This window comes from Scyliorhinus torazame, chromosome 5 (genome assembly GCF_047496885.1).
Source record: "Scyliorhinus torazame isolate Kashiwa2021f chromosome 5, sScyTor2.1, whole genome shotgun sequence".
NCBI lineage: Eukaryota > Metazoa > Chordata > Chondrichthyes > Carcharhiniformes > Scyliorhinidae > Scyliorhinus > Scyliorhinus torazame.
The window spans coordinates 223,903,883-223,919,431 of record NC_092711.1 but is presented as its reverse complement, the minus strand read 5'-3'; the positions used below and the strand labels follow the sequence as shown (position 1 = coordinate 223,919,431).

At 38.6% G+C, this 15,549-nt stretch overlaps 1 protein-coding gene across 5 annotated transcripts in view; it reads left to right on the top strand.

Moving 5' to 3' along the window:
• Positions 1-14,402, top strand: part of lrch2 (leucine-rich repeats and calponin homology (CH) domain containing 2) — a 198,834-nt gene extending 184,432 nt beyond the window's left edge. For all 5 annotated transcript variants that reach the window (XM_072505174.1, XM_072505173.1, XM_072505171.1 and 2 more), the window contains one exon: positions 2,663-14,402. In XM_072505174.1, coding sequence (XP_072361275.1) covers positions 2,663-2,782 — 120 coding nt within the window. In that variant the 3' untranslated portion in view covers positions 2,783-14,402. The remainder of the gene's footprint in view (positions 1-2,662) is intronic.
• Positions 14,403-15,549: the final 1,147 nt, after the last annotated feature.

Here is a 15,549-nt window from a genome sequence, read left to right as displayed (position 1 = left end):
CACCGAAACAGGGGGTGTGGGTAAGCGACCTGGCGCAGTTCCTAAGGCTGGAAAAAATTAAATTTGCCTCAAGAGGGTCAGTGGATGGGTTTGCCTGGAGATAGACACTGATTATCAACTTCTTCAAGGAAAATTAAGCTGGTAGGGTGTGCAGGGAGAGGGGATAAAGGGGTTAAAATGGGGAATGCAGGATGGGTGGAGGGGGGTGGCGGGGAGGTTGTGGCGGTCAGGAAGTTATGTATGTTTTTTAAAGGATTCATGAGACTAGGTTGCATATTTCAGAGAATTGTGTGAGAATAATTCATAACTGGTGCGTTGAATGAAATGACTCCACCAATTGTAAAGTACATCACAACCAGATTGCTAGAATGGTCCATTCTACTTCAAAGATCACGTTTAAAGTGAGAATGTGGCTTTATCTAATTGCTTTGCATTAAGGTGTCTGGCTGTGTTCCAAAATTACACATAAGCAGTTGTACCATATTTATGAGGAAAAATTAGTTTGAGGAACTTATTAATGAGATGCTCTGAAGTGCCAGCAAAACCCCAATTGCAGGTATGCTCGACTGCAAAAATAATTTGTTACTTCATCCAAAAGAGATTCCTATAAACATCTAATCACAAACTGGTAGAAAACAGAGCCTACTTCTGCCAGTCTTCCACCAAAGCACTTCAGTAGTAATAGCACAATGCACAAGAATCTATTAATCCAGAAGTTAGAAAAGAATGTCAGTGTTGGAAGTTGAATGTCAAATGAATCTTTAATCCTTGGCCACAATTCCACAGAAAGGAGCTGTGCTGTACTTCCCACTCTATGCCTGCAAGAATATGATGCCTGTATTAGGCTTGGCAAACTGTGTCACATTAGCTAGTTCAAATAGTGTCAGCACTCATAATACCAACCTCCTATTAAAAATATGCACAACCTACTGAGGGAATCAACTGGTCCTTTTTTGGCAAATGGCAAAAGAAGAGGAGAAACTATAAAGTCAGGAACTAATAATTCTCGATTGATCTCTTCATAATTAGAAGCATTTCAGGTGAGACATTGAGTGTGAAAATTCAGAAGGTGGTGAAAGCGGGATCGTTGAATTAAGTCAGAGGTAGATAGATTCTTGTTGGGCAAGAATATCCAGGGTTATCGGGGGTAGATGGGAATGTGGAACTGGAAACACAAACCGATCAGCCTTGATTCTTGAAGCTGCTTACTTTGTCCTGCTCTGGAGTAATGGTGATGAGCCCCTGTCCACAGAGGTAATGTTGGGACCTCTTTGAGCTTATGCTTCTGGATAAATTAACTATGTTTGGAGTAAGTGGCTTTATTCTCCCCTGCTTTGTACCTGACACATTTATAACTGACAGGCAGAATGGTCAATTTTTGATTCCTGGAATTGTTCTCGCTGTCTCTCAACCAGCCCTCATTTGGAGGATGAGGGATGACCCTGCATGTACTTGCTGTTTATATAAAATTCCTTTTGTTCTTTTGTTCATACTAGATAAGGAATTCCCTCACTACACTTAGTACTCCAAACTTCTCCCACTGCTTTTAGAACAAACTTTTAGGACACTCCCTTGGTGTCAAAAGACTATCTTGTATACACTTGAATCCTGAAGGAACCTCTTTGATTTGAGAAATGTTTTGGAACTAAATATGTCATGATGTATGGTTTGCCTGAAAATTGGGATTGGTTAAGATTTCTGCTCTGATATACACTGGATGCTATTTAGGCAATTTGGACATCTGGGGCGGGATTCTCCGCAATCGATGCGATGTCCGCCGACCGGCGCCAAAAATGGCGCGAATCAGTGATTTCCGCCCCGCCGGCTGGCGGGAAAGACCTTTGGCACCCCGCCAGCTGGCGCGGAAATAACTTTGCCGTGCAACGCATGCGCGGGAGCGTCATCGGCCGCTCACGGCATCCCCGCGCATGCGCAGTGGAGGGGGTCTCTTCCGCCTCCGCCATAGTGAAGACCATTGCGAAGGCGGAAGGAAAAGAGTGCCCCCACGGCACAGGCCCACCCGTGGATCGGTGGACTCCGATCGCGGGCCAGGCCACCGTGGGGGCACCCCCCCAGGATCCCGGAGCCCGCCCGCGCCGCCTTGTCCCGCCGTTCGAAAGGTAGTTCAATCCACGCCGGCTGGCGTGGGTTGACAGCGGCGGGATTTTGGCCCATCGAGGACCGGAGAATCGCCGGGTGTGTGCCCGCTGACCAGCACGATTTCCGGCGCGGCGCGATTCCCGCCCCCGCCGAATCTCTGGTGGCAGAGAATCAGGACACGGCGGGGCGGGATTCACGCCAGCCCCCGGCGATTCTCCAACGCGGTGGGGGGTCGGAGAATCGCGCCCAATGAATTCTCCCTCCGTGTACCCGAACAGGCGCCGGAATGTGGCTCTTCGAGGCTTTTCACAGTAACTTCATTGCAATGTTAATGCAAGTCTACTTGTGACAATAAAGATTATTATTAAGTATACAAATGGGACAGAGTGCAATTAGTACTCGAGTAAGAATGAAAAGTCTTGAACAATTAAATGGCTGGTGTGGCAGTTCCAATGCAACTGGCATTTGTAGTCTCTAGAAGAGGATAATTCTTATTAGGCATGCAGATAACTGGTAGAATAAACTTCCATTTGAATCTAATCTATTTTTTTATTTTTTTTAGGATAAACTTTGTCTTCCTCATCATATATTGGAAGAAAGGGGACTGGTGAAAGTGGGTTCTACAGTGCAAGCTCTACTTGAATTACCTACATCTAAACACACACAATTATCTACTGTGTAATTAACATTCTTCTTTATGTGTTAAGGACCATTGTAAAATGGCTACATTATGCACTCAGTTGTAGTTTTACAGTCAAGGTTAAAGTACGTTCTGTTCAAACATCATAATTGCAGAAAAAGTAGTTAAGGCAGCATTTTCTTAAAAGGAAATATAACAGCTCTCACTACTTAAGCCAGCTGTTAGATTAAATGTCCATGTTTATCTGTTTTGCCAGATATTTGCACCAGCTAACAATAGTTGCCACACAAAGTTCAGAATAATTTATTTTGTTGTTTTCTCAATCTCTGCAAACAAATAAGCTCCTTCTATCTAAGATTTAAGAGGAAAAAACATTCTCACAACACTATCAATTTAATTATTCATAACATTCAGATGATTTTCTCCAACTAGTTTGACAAAATTACACTTCCGATCAAATTTATAGATTGAAAATTTACACACTGAAAAGGTTTTCAGTGCTGTACAGATCTTTTGGATCAGTTTTTTTTTTGTATAATGATGCTTTGTTGTTTGCTTTATTGTTTTTGTGATTTTTAGTTTAGCTTTGTGAGTTAGTAAGTTTTCAATTTAGTTGGTGCCCACTAGTGCCATTGTTTTCTCAGGGCTATTAGGTTTTCTGTGCCAGAGCAGCTGATTCATACTAGTACTTTTTATATTGAGTGCTATTGAGTCTTTTAAATATTAGAGATCCATGACTGTTCCTGTTGCCTCGGACTACTTGAAGTTTCAATGCTTGAAGCTGAAATAAAAACAGAAAATGCTGAAAATATTCAGTGGCCCTGGCAGTGTCACATAGAAAAACAGTTAACATATCGGGTCTCTGACCTTTATCTGACGTTGCCTGTTCTGCTGAACATTTCAGCACTTTATTTCCGATTCCTAGCATCGCAGTATTTTATTTTTGCTTTAAACTGGATAGGGCTTACTAATAACACAAAAATAATTGAAAACCTTTAGGCCTCTCTCAAATCTTTACTGGATTTCTTCCAATTCAGAAAACATTGCAATCAGTTCAGTGAAAGCAACTTCAAATCCAGGCTTAGAGAGGGAATTGTAGAAGCCGAGATTCTTTAGGTGCCTGCCATGAATGTACTAAATAAAATCCTCTCTGTGAGAATTCTTACTAGGACAAGGTGTTGATTGGAAAGGTGTCTTGTGTACTGTCCTAGTTTCAGATGGTAGGGGTGATCTAGCCATCAAAATTAGAATGTTGCCATTCAATGAGGTGCAACCCAGCCTTGAATAGGTCTTTCAGCTGGCATTAAATATACATCAGTGCTGACAGGCTGACAACTGCATCGGCCAAAGCCTCCAACACTTCAATCGCACTTCATCTCCCCAGTTTCAAATCTAAAATAATTTCTGATTCCTACCTGTAGGAATTCTCAGGACTGATACCTTACTTCAGTCTTTTCCATAATTAGAAAATAAAATGTGGTTGATGCAAATGTGATACAAGCTTGCATGTGGACAGGATATGAGACTGATTTTCTGCCCTGAAGGAAAAACAAGTAAAACTTTAAAACAACTTGTATCAACATGTTTGAATGGCTCCTATTCCTGAAAGTATTACTGGTGCCATCATACTCGTTTTTGACAGTTTTGAACTGGTTTTTCCTTCTGGGTAATGAAGTTTATTGTGGAGGGCCTCGATGTATACTATTCTTCGTATTTAAGCCACGCTGTGTCATTATCCAGTCAGAGTCCACATGATCTCCCTCAATTAACTCATGATCTGATAACCTGGCCAAGTCTTTGAGTTGTGGCTTTCCATTAAGAGAACAAAAACTTTTTATTGTCTACTAGTATCTTTCAAGTTTTTGTTTGTATATATGTGGCTCTTAATTGTTTGCCAATCACTTGATCATCTGTGCATCTAAATTAGAGCTCTTGCTAAATCCAAATACACTTCCCCAAGACTTCAACCAAGAACTTGGAAGTCCCCTAAGCAAGAACAAGTTTGTGAATCAACAGAACTGGGAGAAAATCCTAAAGGTGGCAGGCAGTCTATTCTTGAATATTTATCCAGGTTGAAATTTATTTGATGAATGAAAATTCTTTCTTGTAAAATAATACTTCACCCAGTATTAATTTATCCTCCTACCTCATCCTCATCCATGAAGTGAGCTAAAGTTTAGATGCAGAGCGAGGCCAGTAGCACAGGTTAAATTCCCGGTTGAGGTTATTCGTGAAAGCCTGCCTTCTCAACATTTCCCCTCACCTGAGGTGTGCTGATCCTCCTGGTCAGCTCTCCCCCTCAGGAGAAAGCAGCCTATGGTCATATGGGACTATGGTGATTTTACCTCATTTCAATGATAATGTGGTCCAGTATTTCCAGCTTTCAGAGGCAATCTCTTAATTTGTGGTTAAATATAATTCTTCTGTTGATTCATCTTGTGAAATTTAAGCGTCTTCATTTTGATTTTTGAAGATGTTTTCAATTTTTATGTGTTCTATTACTTTGATTTCACAATCCCAGATTATCTTGCCCCTTCCCACTCAATCTGACTGTGGCTCTTTCCAACTTTCTACTCCCATCTACACCATAAACTGTGCCTCTGAACTGAAGTGTTGTCTGTACATTTCGGTACAGAATTCTCTTTCTTCATCCAGATATGCTGTAAAAAGTTAAGGCCCAGAACAGATCTATCCGACTTTACCGGATGATTGGGAAACACACCAAAGTTGTCGTGATCATTCAAATGTAGAGACTGAAACCAAGGATCGTATTAGTTAATTCAAAATAGCAGTGTATGATTTATATTCTTTTTGAGGCAAATACATACATGATGATTGCACGAAGTGGGCAAGCATTTTCTTTGTATAAGGAATTTTTAATTTGAAAATTTGTTCAGGCTTTTTCTCAAACCAGTGCTTCCCTGATAAAGTCAGTCATGTTGGCAGGAGCAATCACAATCCAGTTATAAAATGAATGTAAATTACTGTACGCTGAGTGACACCCAATATTCATCCTATCACGATCACAAGTCCGTAAGCCTGTCCATAAAATTGGCATTTCCGGTAAATTGATATGATATAACATAGAACATTACAGCGCAGTACAGGCCCTTCAGCCCTCAATGTTGCGCCGACCTGTGAAACCACTCTAAAGCCCATCTACACTATTCCCTTATCGTCCATATGTCTATCCAATGACCATAAGTTCGGAATATACCTGTAATTATATACCTGGAGTGGTGTTGAGTGGTTGATTATTAGTCTGGATTTAGAAACTTGAAAAGGCTGCTTTTGCCTGAGGACTACAAATAACAACCAGATGCCAAGTTTTTAAATATAGTTCAGTTTGCAGCTACATGCTCTCCAAAATGTTAGAAATAGGAATGGGTCTTAAACTGAATTTCTTAGTAAAATACAATGTGCCTCAGGATATAGCAGTGGAGAACTAAACTATTGTTCCATTTTCTTTTTCAAAAATGTAGGCAGATTGGAGTTAATTTTTCCAGAAAGAAGTGTTAGAACCATAGAAATGTTACGGTGCAGAACCCATTGTGTCTTCGCTAGTCAGAAAAAAAGGAAGGAAGAAACTAGCCGCTCATTTTAATCCCACTTTTCAGCATCTGGCCTATACCCTTGCAGGGTACAGCATTTCTCTTTAAATGTGTTGAGTGTTTCAGCCTCAACTACCAACTTTTGCCATGAATTCTAGATGCCCATCACCCTCTGGGTGAAAAGGTTTTCCTCATATCCCCTATAATCCTTCTACCAATCACTTTAAATCTATGCCCCCCCGAGTAATTGGCCCCTCCAGTATCGGAAACCAGTTCTCCCTGTCTACCATATCTAGTTCCCTCACAATTGTGTACACTTCAATTAAGTCACCCCGTAGCCTCCTCTGTTCTAAGGATAAAAATGCCACAGCCTATCCAATCTCTCCTCATAGCTGCAATTTTCAAGGCCTGGTAGCAATCTTTTAAATCTCCTCTGCACTCCCTCCAGAGCAATTATGTCCTCTGTGTAATGTGAGGGCCAGAACTGTACACAAATTTTCATCTGCGACCTAACCAGCGTTTTATAAAGTTCCATCATTACATCTTTGTTTTTCTATTCAATATCTCGCCAGAAAAGAGAAAGCATTGGGTATAAATTGGGTGGGAGGGTGAAGTGTGAGGAGGATGCAGAGTTGCTTCAGCAGGATTTGGACAGGCATGGCAGATGCAGTATAATGTGGATAAATGTGAAGTTATTCACTCTGGTGGCAAAAATAGGAAGGAAGATTATTATTTGAATGTAAATTGAGAGAGATGGTTATTCAGCGAGACCTTGGTGTCCTCGTGCATCAGTGGCTGAAAGTAAGCACACAGGTACAGCAGGCAATAAAGAAGGCAAATGGTCTGTTAGCTTTCATCGTGAGAGGTTTTGAGTATGGGAATAGGGATGTTTTACTGCAATTGTATAGGGCATTGGTGAGGCCACAGCTGGTATATTGTGCGCAGTTTTGGTGTTCTTATCTGAGGAAGGATGTTCTTGCTATGGAGGGAATACAGCAAAGATTTACCAGGCTGATTCCTGGGATGGCAGGTCTGCCATATGAGAAGAGAATAAATCGGTTAGGATTATGTTCATTGGTGTTTAGAATAGTAAGAGGAGATCTTATAGAAACTTAAAATTCTAACACTGTTAGCTAGGGTAGATCCAGAATTTTTTTTCCCAATGTTGGGGGAGTCCAGGACTAGGGGTTATAGTTTGAGGATAAGGGGTAAACCTTTTAGGATTGAGGTAAGGAGAAATTTCTTCACCCAGAGTGGTGAATCTGTTGAATTCACTGTTGAATACAAAAATTAGTTGAGGCAAAAACATTGTGTAATTTCAAGAAGTAATTAGATATAGCTCTTGGAGCTAAAGGGATATGGGGGAAGGTGGGAATCGGGGAACCTGATCAGTTATGATCATAATGAATGGTGGAGCACACTCGAGGGGCCGAATGGCCTCCTCCTGCTTCTATTTTCTATGTATGTTTCTATGTATTCCATATGCTTTCTTAACCACTTTGGCCACCTTAAGGACCTGTGATCGCATTCACTCAAGCTCTTTCACTTCCTCAACCCCTCAATAGCTTCCTGTTTGTTGAATATTCCCTTTCTTTGTTCGCCCTCTCCAAATGCATTACCTTATATTTTTACGGATTGAATTCCATTTACACTCCTTGTAATATACAGCTGTGTATAAAAGCTAACAGAAATTAGTTGTCGATTTAAAATGTCATAATTGAAAGTTCAAAGTAAAATACATTTACAGAGGAATACAGAAGTTAGTTTAATGTACACAGTTTTGAAACATCAGTGTATCGTGGCCTGCTTACCAGGATAGGTGTTTTCCCCATTTGTTCATCCCAAATTGTCCTGAAAAGATGGGGGTGTTGGATCTAGTCTTGAACTACCACAAGTCCTTGTCAAGGTACCAGATGGGGAATTCTATGATACTGACCTAGAGGCAATGGAGGTGATCTATCCAAGTAAAGATGATGTGCTACTTGAAGGTTCACATGACATTGACGGTCTTGGCAGTAGAGAAGTATTGTCAAGGTGAGCTTGCAGAATTGCATCACGTCATTTTATATAGTGCAGGAAATGGTATATGTACTAGGAATTTGACAAGGCAGACTGCGTTATCCTTTGTAGTGTGTTTTGTGGCTGCTCACATCTAAGGAAGTGAGTATTCCTTCACAATCCTCATTTGAGTGTTTGATGGTGAAGTGGTCAAAAGGTGTACCATTGATTGCAGAGAACTAATTGGCTGCCATACACTTGTCCCTTGGTTTTTGGCAATCACCAGGATGTTGATTTTGGCTCCTTAACAATGACTGAGCTGCTCAACATTGTTAGTGGAAAGTGATTAGATGTTCTGTTATTGATGTTGATTATTGTCCTGACACTGACATGGCTTAAATGTTACCTGCCTAAACCTGGTTGTTATCCGGTTCCAGATGAAGGCTGGCGTGGTCCATTTTACTATCAAATGGTGTGAATGGAGCTGCTCAAAAAAAAAACTCTTGCGGTTTGCCTGAGAGCCGTTGCTAACATTTCAGAGTAATTTGTGCGCTATAGTGTTGACTTTGTCAGGATTGAGTGTGAAATGCTGCAACTGAAATTAGCTGTTTTTACCATTTTGAAGTTTTCTGTATTCAAATATTATGAAATCATCACACAGCAGAAAGGCCATTTGGATCCTCTGTTGTGATAGATTTCATTCCCCCCAGATTAACAAAGTCCCATTATCCTTTCATGGTATTTGGAACATGTGTTTGTAATCATAGTGATTATTCCATAAGTGGAAATTTAGATGCACAGAATCAAAAATTTATAGTATTTAAAAAGACCATTCAACGCTTTGTGTCCACTCCACCTACCTGGAAATATCCAGCCTAATCTCAGTTTCTGGCTGCTTTGCCTTACAGTTTACAGTACTTGTGTGTATCCAAGTATCTTGTAAATCTTATGAGAGTTTCTGCCTCCACCACCATTTCAGGCAGGAGTTCCAGATGCCCACCACCCTCTGGTTAAAAACAAAATCTTATTGGATCCCCTGTAAACTACCTACCTCTTATCCATGGGACTATAGATTGGAAATGGAGCCCTCAACTAAAGGGAATAGGGCCTTTCTATCCACTCCATCTGGAGCCCCATAATTTTACTTCCATTAGGTGTCCTCTCAGCCACCTCCTTTTCCAAAGAAAACCGCCTAGTCTATCCAACATTTTCTCATAACTAAAATTACGTAGTTCAACCAACATCCCCTTAAATATCCCCTATACTATCTCTAGAGCAATCATATCTTTGCTATAGTGACCAGTAATATATGCAGTACTCCTGCTGTGGCCAAGACAGTGTTTTATATACCTCCAATATAACCTCCAAAGTTAGTTCAGCTAATAAAGGCAGGTATCCCATATGCTGTCTTGAGCACCTTATTTACCTGTCCTGCAACTTCATGAATTTGTGGACATGCACTCCAAGGCCCCTCTGTTACTCTAAACTTCTCGTTATGCCACTATTTATCCTGTATTCCTTTGCCTTGTTAGCTTTCCCTAAATGCATTATCTCACTCTTTTCTGAATTGCACTACAGTTGCCAACGTTATAGCCACATGACAAGCCCATTGATATCTTCCTACAGTCCACATTTCTTATTCATTATCAGCCACATGTTAATTTTTGTATCGGACAAAATTTCATTTCGGAATTATGGAGTAGAAATTTGTCTAGGATGGTGGTGTAAAACAGGCAGTAGTAGATCGGCTGCCCATTGTGCACAACATCGTGTTGACTGCACACATGTTTGCCACTGTGCACTTTTCTTACTCAGTACTGAAATAGGCAAGTTCATCAAGCACTTGTCTTAATATTAGTAGAAGAAAGTAATCTGTATTGTTCTAGCCACTAAGGACAGGCAGATTTTAAAACCTCTGGTTTAGAGAGGTGTCAGTTGGAAATCATTCACCACTTTTAAGGAAGTAATTTATTTATGTTAGCGGTTTCTTGTCAAACTGTTTCTGTCTTGGCCGTTTTTCAGATATTATGGCAAATATTTTTGACAAGGTGTTTGTTGAAATTGCAGCCAACATCAAAATCTGACCATGCTATATAGAACTAGGGACTAGTTGATGGATTAGAGTTTAGGGACTAGTTGATGGAACTCATGGAAGGAAGGCTATTTCTCATGACTATAGGAACTGTTGAGTATGGTACTTAGTGATGCCTTCTCCACATGCTTTTTATGGACTTTGCACTGAAACTTGCAGTAATTAGAAATCCAATATATCATGCTCTACAGGGGATCTGGGATCTCTATGAACAGGGCACGCAATGATGTCTCCTTAACCAGTCAGATTGAAGAGTTCGTACTGAGGCATGTACGTGTCTAAACCAGGAGTTGGAACAATTAATTAAATGCCAAATCCTGTACAAAAGGTGTAATAAACAAGGAAAGAAAGATGAGATTGAGAGAGTCAAGCCAAATTTGTTTTTTTCACATCTCCAACAATAATTTAAACCTGAGTAAGACTTGTAAATAAAATGTTTTAGTACCAGAGAGATGATTTGACAGTAATTCAGAATGATCATGCAGTTAACGATTCATTTACACCTGAAGCCTTTTTTATTCCTGGTGAAGTTGGTCAGTAACTATAATGCTAGTAGGCCAACTTCAAGCCATTCCATGAGTTTCACTGCCCAGTCTCTTGGCGAGATACTGTTACAGCAAAACCACTCGAGAAGCAGGGCAACTCTGGCTGCAATTTGCTGATTTCCACATTTAACTGTGCATGTGCAGACACTGAACTATCACTGTTCGATTTGCTGTTTAATGGTGGTGAGCACCAGTAACCTCAACATTTTAACTGCAAAATCTGGGCCAGTGTGCTGGGTATTTTCTCTGGTTCTCTTGATCATTTACCAGATATTTTACAGAAATTGTTTGCAATGCCTTTATTCTCGGGTTGATGTTGAAAAACTGCCTGCTTTCTTTTATTATATAAAATGCTAATTTCCTGCCTCCAAAATTGATGGTCAATGATATACTGTGGAGGGAGTGGGGAGCTAAAAGCAAAGTTTAATAATTTAAATCTTTTTTGATGTTTTTAAAGTGTTTATTAAAAGGTTAGAAAGGAAAGTAAAGGGTAGGTTAGATTAGGTAAAGAAAAAAAATAAAATTTGAATGAAAGAGGAGAGAAGGAAAAAGTACGGTGAGGTAAGCAAGTGTTTACATTTTGTATTTGAGTTTTTTTACTATAATTACGATTTGCAATATGGGAAATAAAGTTATACTTAGTGATTTGAATGTTTTTTACTTGATATTAATTGAAAAAATACTGAACCTTTAGTCCAGGGAGACTAGAAATTCCCTAGACCTAGCCATATGAGCTCCTGATGTTGAAGTTGTCAACTAAATGCAGGTACACCCAACAGATTCTGCCTGTCAACATCTTTGCACACTAGCTTCAAAAGAACAATCATTGGAAGAATTCCCACCAGCTTCTGGTGAAAATTAAGCCAGTGCCCGTCATGTTCAAATAAATGCTAAATAAATGTATTGATACAAGCTGACCTTGATGCAAACATATGTAACTTGGTGAATCGTGAAATGTATTGAACTATTGTATGATGTTCAGTTTTATTTCAGTGCATCCTTGGTATGCCAAAAAGAAAAGATGCTATATTCTGTCCAAATAGCAGTAAATACAGCACATAAATGTTGAAGCTGGCATCTTGTATCAAATCAATTGTTTATAAATTGTAACTGTATAGTTTTTAAATTGTGCCTCAAAATTGCTTTTCTAGCTTAAGCTTATTTCCATCTATTTAATTTGCTGTATGATATTGTTTGCATGTATTTTAGTATAAAGTTGCATTCAAGTCTTTTTACTCTGTTCAGAAAATATAAATTTTAATTTATTTAATTTTAAACCGTTTTTTTTAAAGAGGGAATTTCATTACACTTCCGAATGGAGCAAAGATTGCTTATCTTCACAGAAAATTTACAAATGGATTAAATTTGCTTCAGTTAAGCCATTATATTAACATTTGACAAAGCTACTGGTTATTGGTTAGCAATACACAACTTGAGTCCTGAATTTACAATTTCCTGTTTTTGAACTAACCTCTATTTTACTGTATGTCTTTGATTGAGAGTCTCAGACAGTTACGGGAAGGAGAACTACATAAGGGGTATTACTGGGACAGGGGACACAATTTTTAAAAAAAATCATATTTGAACCGGAGCTAAAATAAACTCACCAGGAACAGAGACCGATTAGAGCTGTGTATAGGCAAGTTAGGCCCATCCTTAAACTTCACTATAAACGTGTGTGCGAAATAATATAGCCTCTCTTCCTTCCAAAAATGCTATTCCATGTCAAAATTCTTAATGTGCCCAAATAATTCGTCATTAATGCCTATTTTAATTCATTTACGGGATGTGGGTGTCGTGTCTAGACCAACATTTATTACTCATCCCTAATTGCTCTTGAGAAAGTGGTGTTGAGCTGCTTTGAGCCGCTTCAAACCCTGTGCTGTAGGTGTAGCCACAGCACTGTTAGGGAAGGAGTTCCAGGATTTTGACCGTATGACAGTGAAGGAGCATCTGTGCTCAGCACAACTATAGTCACTTTATCTTTCAGTACAGTTTATACATTCCATGAGATACATAAATTAGGTTATTACTGTAAATGGATATTGATTGTGAAAGCAGATTCCTATTGTTTGCAAGAGCTCCAGACCTGAAATTATTTAGCATCAAATTTTGCAAGGGAAGCTGATATGTAATTCATATCGCTTTGTTCTGTCTAAATGGAATCTAATTGAGTGAGATTTGTATCACAATAAAAATGGCATGTGCTTTGTATTGATGTTTTTGAAATGTTGACACTTACAGATCGTCAAATAACTGCAGAGGATGTCTAAATTAATAATTATTTTTCTTTGTACTTTTCGTGCAACTACAAGCATATTTTTTCTGTATAAATAACTGGTTTTGTGAAATCAGTGGTGTGTAGTTTGAATAGTGAACATTTTTAGGTTACAAAAAACCTTTCTCTGAGCTTTTGTGACTATTTCATACAAAATTAGGGAACAAATTTTTGCACACAAATAATAAACTGGATTTATAATACCATACTGTTAAACTTGAGGCCAAGATTTTTTTAACTATTAGTCCTGCTTCAAAGATTTATTTTCAGGTGGGATATCAATTTTCAAAACCGAATACAAATGTTGCTTATAACAGGTTTTCAGTGCTCTGATTCACAGTTGTGGATAATGATATAGTTTCAATCATTATTGCAGTTGTATAGATTCTAATTTCAGCTTGAAAACATGGCAATCGGGTCAATGAGGCAAAAGTGACGGGCCAAATTCTCGGGTTCTGGGTAATACATATTCCACAATTGCATGCAAATATCAGACACAGTAACCAGTTACAAAACTGGTTACAAAATCAGATGTCATTAACCTCCAGCGTTTGACCTAATTCATCTTCCTTAGTAATTTCAGGGAAGTATATGCCCTATGATTCTTTCACAAGATCGGTGTACATAGAAATTAAATGTGTATATGAAAAATATTTGCAAACAAAATTTGTAAAAAAAAACACAGGCCTTTGTAATTAGCATATTTTTATTCATCGAGACTACTGATGGAAACTTGTTATTTGCAACAAAAAAGATTTTGAGCAATTGGGAATTTGGTAATTGGACTTCACTGCAGTTATGAATCAAAAGAAGTATAAAGCGGTTTAATATTGACATTTGTTTCTTGCAAATCAAAAAGATTCCCTCAAATCATGTGTAAATTAACGTATTGAAAATGTCCTACTTCCCTATTATACACCGATTGTTTCATGCAATGTTTTATTTTCATGTCTTAGTTCAGAATGCTATATATTTCTGTAATTTTAGTTATCAGCACCATGAATCCAATCATTAAACCTTCCCAAATATGTTTTCTATTATGAAGCCTACAAATGTCTTTGTAAATAATTTGTATTATGTTTTGCATGCATGGAAACATTCGACCAATCCTGAGACTATGTACATATATGTATAATGTACAGTATGTTTCATAAACTTTCATGTTTAAGAAATAAATCTGTCTTTTCAGACAGCAGTGTTTTATTTTCCCTCTTTCATTCTTCATTGTATCAGTATTTAAAATGACTGCATTGGATATCCTTTTTGTTGCATATTTTATGATTATACCCTCCTTGATGAAAGTTTTATATTACCTGGATCCCAAATCCACCAACACTAAAATGGTACATTGTGATTTTAATACATTCACAATGCTTTATATTTATTTTACTGAAATTTCATTTCTGTGGATTAAGTGCCATCATAAACAATTTTCTCTCCCTCTGCCATATGTTACGGTATTAGATTAAATGAACATGCATTTCCAATTGACCAATACCTATAGATTCAATTCTGACAATATTAGAAAAAAGTGGGGGGGGCCCAGTACTGGGTTCCCACTGTATGGAGAAAGTGTGATAGTATACTACTGAAGGAAGAGGATTGCCTTGGGATGAAATTTCTCCATTTCAGAAGCCTGGTCTAGGGAGTATGGATGATGTGATTACTTGTAGAATATGGAAGAGCCTAGGAGCATATGAAAACATTCCCTTATTAAGTGGTCTTTGGGATGGTTTTTTGCAGTAAAATAAATTCATTAACCAGTAGTTTATATCTGAAAACTATTGTGGGTATTGGGATTAGTACATATTGTGAAAACTGATATCAGTAATTTCAGTTGTCTTGGATTCTAAAAACAATTGTGGTTAATTTGGATAAATCATTCAGTATGCCTAGAAACATAGTAACAGGAATTGCCCATTTAATCCCTCGAACCTGTTCCACTAGTCATAGGATCATTTCTGATCTGTGACCCACATCCTTAAAAACTTTGGTTGACAAAAATCTTTCCATCTCGGTTTTAAAACATTATACAAATTCCATCACTTTGTATAAAGATATTTCCTAATATTTAGACTCTGATCAAGTGAAAATAGTTTCTCCCTATATACCTTTTCATCTGAAACTTAATCAAATCACCCTTAACCAACTCACCTTTAAGTTTATTCAGACCCTCCTTGTAGTTTAACCCTTTTGAGTCCAGGTGTCATCCTGATAAATCTACAATGCACTATGGGCTGGATTCTGCATGGCTGGGTGCCAATCCCATTCTGATGCTCTGGTCCCCTGCCGGTGCTGGCAGCGAGTTGCTACACCCTGTGCCGGTGGCACCACGCACTCATTTG